At 36.1% G+C, this 4845-nt stretch overlaps 1 protein-coding gene across 2 annotated transcripts; it reads right to left on the reverse strand.

Annotated features, from left to right (window-relative positions):
• Nucleotides 1-374: 374 nt before the first annotated feature.
• LOC137729795 (choline-phosphate cytidylyltransferase 1-like) lies at nt 375-3834 on the reverse strand. Of its 2 annotated transcripts, XM_068468817.1 has the most exons (8): nt 3491-3834; nt 3042-3155; nt 2622-2717; nt 2487-2529; nt 1976-2131; nt 1796-1876; nt 878-988; nt 416-734 (listed from the first exon to the last, which is right to left on the reverse strand). In XM_068468817.1, exons 1-8 carry the CDS (start codon nt 3616-3618, stop codon nt 606-608), a joined length of 858 nt encoding a protein of 285 aa, XP_068324918.1. In that variant the 5' UTR covers nt 3619-3834; the 3' UTR covers nt 416-605. The 2 variants fall into 2 exon arrangements, with proteins under 2 accessions (XP_068324919.1, XP_068324918.1); XM_068468818.1 differs by lacking the exon at nt 3042-3155 and having other exon boundaries at nt 375-734.
• Nucleotides 3835-4845: the final 1011 nt, after the last annotated feature.

Below are 4845 nucleotides of genomic sequence, written 5' to 3' on the forward strand. Positions count from 1 at the left end.
GAATATGATTGTGCTTCGTCGTTTGTTCTTTGAAGGATTGCATGATATACATTGTGATATTTTGTTGGGACATAACGACTTATGTGATGAATATTCAAGTATAGTGAATTGGTGAACTACGAAGGGCTTGATCTTTGTTGAGGGTACGTAGGCAGTCTAATGAGGAGGTTAGATGCAACCATAAAATATTTGGAAATTACTATGCAATTTGGGCCTTGAGTGGTGATTTATTCATATCCTGAAGGCGGGGTATGTTAGATATACGAGTATTTGATGACGTCATGTGTTGATCATGGACGTATGTCGGGATCGAAGCGTGACAATTTGGTTTTTGCTAGATGGATATTGTAAAAATCCTCCAATATGTACTGATTGGTGGGATCACCCTCATCTGATGTGCGAGATTCCGAAACACGAAACCGACAAGGAAAAAGCCATTCATTCGTGGAAACTCGAACGATTTTGCACAAATTTGTGATCTTCATAAAGATTTTGTGTCAACTACACCAAACAAGCAACTATCGAAACGAAATGACAGACCACTAACAATAATACAACGGATAAGTATTCCAGCTCCTAAGCAATTGACAGCAACAGAAGCAAATTCAGTTCTCATCTTCATCATCGTTTTCTTCTTCAGAGTCATCATAGAATTCATCATCTTCTTCATATAAAAGCCCTCTGAACTGCTGTGTCCTTATTCGCTTTTGAATTCGGTCCCTTATGGCTGTTCCCTGATACAGGACCATGACAAGTTCAGGTCAAAAAAATGAAATAAAAATCTTCCCTGATTATATTCAAATCAGCTGTCATGCATGCAAACGCAAGTGGTATAACAAAACTGAGAGCGAAGGAGAGGGAGAGAGAGAGAGCCCACCATTTTATGGAAACCTTCTTCAAACCTCTCCAGAAATCCAGCAACCAGCCGGTCAGCGTTCTCCACCCATTCATTACGACGCATGGTGGCAGTCTGTGTTACTATTTGTATCTGCGCATTCACAAGAGGGTAAAATACAATCAACTTATGACCAGACATCTCTAAGCAAAAACACACTTACTGGTGCTCTTACTAGTGCATGGAAATAAGGGGCCCAGCAAAACCAACAAGATTGTCAATATTATCCAGGAACTAAAGTCCGCAACAAAATTTGTGAGTCTCATTGGTTTTTCTAAGCCTAAACGTTTTCAAAAATACAAGGTACGCTCTTGCTGAGTGCAAAACATGACCTTATTCTCAAGGAATCCATAAGATGTGAGAACTATTTTGCATCGACACTCAAAATTAAGGAATTAGTCAACAAATTTGCAAAAAAAAAAAAAATGATGCCAGAAGAAAATAAAAGATTAGAGATGTCAAGGTCCAATTGTCCATTAAAAAAATAAACATATGCTCCAATTGCAAAAATATGCAGCAAAATTGCAAACACAGTTAGACCGTGGAAGAAGTAAAAGTACAGGAAGGGTACCCTTGGAGAGGGTAGACCGAAAAGGCAATACACATCCGATTCTTTTTGGACTATCATCAGTCTAACAAATGGTTGATCTCATGCATTGTTTTCCAATATGCAACCAAATCTATTTAGTATTTTATGCATAGCTCCACTGGGAAGTATATAAATCAATGATTCAGTTATGAAAGGAAATTCCAAACTGACAGCGATGCAATAGTATAGGCGTTTGAAGCATGCTGTTACATATATGGTATTGGAGCCTACTGGATTAAAATCTCAGATACTCCTAGTCAGTGATGCGTATAAAAAGGAACCAAACATTATTAAGCATCATGGTATCATACCTTCTCTCCTACTTTTTCTTGGTGCACCTTCACCCTCTCACGCAATCTTTTCAGTCCCATGTTCACTCTCAGTCGCTTTTCCTAACAGTAAGAAATGAGGATGACGAAGATCACTTTTCGCGCTAGAACAAAAGAAAGTGATCACTTGAACATGACACATTCATATAAACAAGAACTAACCCTCACATAGCTGACACCTAGATCTTTTCTTGAGTACCCACGGTCCAAATTACGCATCACATACTGGTTGTAATCTTTAACTATCCTCATTATGAGATCCGATGTAGAGATCCCATCAGTTCGCTTTGTTTCTTTAAACTTCCCAACAGACTTAACCTGTGAGGCGGTTTACGTAAACATATAAAAATGATAGTCAAGAGTGATGGAGAAATGTATCTACAGAGTAAAACTGCTAAAATAAAGTTAATACACTGTAAGCATTCACACTAGTGAATGACTGATAAACAATTAGCTGAAACACGGCAAGATGAAAGCAAACATGGCATATAAGACGGGAAGAATTCATTCCTATTGCCACCCAGAATTAGTCTACTAGACAATAACCGGTTATGGGACGACCGTCTGCAAAGAACAAAAAGCTCTTGACAGATACAAAAATGGAAAAAGAGAAGGCCTAACAATGTTCTTAATAGGAAATAAACATATAGGTTTAGTTATCAATAGAACTTACAAATTCATAGACATCCTTTCCAGAGCCACTTGCATCAGCATAGCTACAATTACAAATTTAGGAAAAAGAAGAAGCATCAGATTGATGATGCAGAAATTTGCAAATCGTAATTAATTAGGGGTTGGTTAACTTTACGGAAGAGAGTCATGTGCCACAAAGTCAATCTTATGCTTGTCGAGAAACTCTTGCGAGAGCACCCATGGTGCATCAGGGATAACTTCGTCCACCCATCTGTAGCAAATATATTACAACACAATGCTTTAGGAACAACAATTCAGTAATATCAGGTAGCTAACTGAGAGTGACGATGCAAAAATATGGTGTTCAACAATTTGGCTATCCCGTGGACCCCCTCCCTAAAAAGGGAAAGCTAGGTTCTACCAAAATTAACATTTTTCGTTAGATAAAAGCAATCTTTTGACTAATAAAACAAGGTTAATAGCAATAAGCATAAGATTAACAAATACTTTCATCCGACTCCTTGCTACGATAAGTTGTAACCTAACATAGATTAGGAAAATCACAAGAACACTTAAGGCAAATGAATAAGCCAACCTGCAATGGCGGAGTGATTCATAGCGCTCCTTCTCAGTCATAACAGTTTTTCCCTTATAGTTGTGCGTAATTTCATCACCACAGCAGCCAACAAGCAGATACGTATTGGGGAACCTAGAGTTTAGACATAAATGAAACAATCCAAAACCAAATCAAACTCATTCAACTTATCAAATTTAGAAATTTACTAGTAAAATCAGTAACAAAGAACATAGAGAGAAACTTTTTGGCATCGAATTCGAATTCAGAGGCAGAAAGAAGCAAAGAGAGAACTAATTCAAAAATGTTACTTGACCAATCTTCAAGAAAGTAAGCATCCAATTAAACCCAGAAACAATTTCAAGTCTTGACAGGGAAATTACTTGATATTCAAGAAAAAGCATGTAATTTGACTGAAGCAATAAAAACCCACTTCAATTCTAGAGGGAAAGAGAGAGAGAGAGAGTTACAGCTTCTTGGCTTGCTCGAGAGAACGGGCATGGCCGTAGTGAAAGAGATCATAAATACCGTCTGCATATACTCTCACTGGACGCTCCTCCTCCTCCTCCTTAATACTCTGCCGCTTCTCTTCCTCCATCTCTGCCTCTCTCAGTCTCTCTCTCTCAACTGCAAATTCTTTGGGTTTTTGCTGAATTGGTTCTCACACAGAAAGCAGGGAGCTTCACAGCCCCTCTCTCTCCCTCTCTCTCTCAAGGACCACAGCAGTTGGAGTCCTGTACGTTAACGTACAAATACTCTTCTACGCAGGTTTCTCTTCAAGAACTCGGGTGTGACGAGGATAATTGATTATTTGTATCCGCCCCCTAACGTTGTTTTGACGGTTATCCGACATCCAAAAATCAGTTATTTTTTAGAGGGGTGTTATTGGGATTTTAAAATTTCCATTCTACATTTTTTACAAGTGTATTTTTTATTTCTAAATATAGAAAGTATGGAGTATAGGATAAGAATTTTAGAGTACCAATAATAATTCTCATTTTTTATTGTTCTTTATTTTTTAATACAAACGGTAGTACGATATGAATGCGTCACAACTTCATATTTCATTAACAAATATATTATTTTTAATTAGATATATATTAGAATTACATGTATGTGAGGCTTTGAAGTAAAATTTGGTTGTGTGAAATTACATTTCTGCCCCATATTTCTTATTCATGTTCTGTTTTAATTAGAAGGTTAAACTGGTGATTTCATAAGCTTTTGGTTGACAATAAGTGTTTTATTAATTAGTAGAGATAAATATAGAAAGTTTGGAGTGTAAGATGAGAATTTTGGAGCCAATAATAATTCCCATTTTTTATTGTTCTTTATTTTTTAATACAAATGGTTGTACGATACGAATGCGTCACAACTTCATATTTCATTAACAAATATATATAGGAGATGGATATGTGGTATTATTATCTTTTATATAGTTTTTGACAAACGTTTTATGGGATCTTCTTAATATATTTTAACGATCTGACCATTGAATTACGAGTTTAAGGTTGTTTTGTAAAACCGTATTCGTATGTTCTTTTTCACTATAAATGAATGTCTTAATAGTTTTGAATTTATCTGATATTTTATATAGATAATATATAAATTGTGTTCTAAAAGATAGACGGAATAGACCCCACAAAAAAAATGTGTCAAGTTGGATAAAAAAAATAGTGCCACAAATCCATCCATATATATGATAAGTTGTTAGTCAAACTTAAACCTCATCCACTTAAGTGAGATCACGTGTTGCTAAACCAGTTGATTTTGCACATTTCTTTTGATATTATACCATTTAAATACTTTTTCTTTTCAATTGTGT

Source organism: Pyrus communis, chromosome 3, assembly GCF_963583255.1.
Source record: "Pyrus communis chromosome 3, drPyrComm1.1, whole genome shotgun sequence".
In the NCBI taxonomy this organism is placed as follows: domain Eukaryota; kingdom Viridiplantae; phylum Streptophyta; class Magnoliopsida; order Rosales; family Rosaceae; genus Pyrus; species Pyrus communis.

What these genes read in the sequence shown, in the direction of transcription:
- LOC137729795 (XM_068468817.1), bottom strand. Translation starts at nt 3,618, where the DNA reads ATGGAGGAAGAGAAGCGGCAGAGTATTAAGGAGGAGGAGGAGGAGCGT. An exon ending in GAATCACTCCGCCATTGCAG is followed by an intron (nt 2,718 to 3,041) that starts GTTGGCTTATTC and finishes TATTTGCTACAG; the next exon opens with ATGGGTGGACGAAGTTATCC. An exon ending in AAGAAAAAGTAGGAGAGAAG is followed by an intron (nt 989 to 1,795) that starts GTATGATACCAT and finishes GTGAATGCGCAG; the next exon opens with ATACAAATAGTAACACAGAC.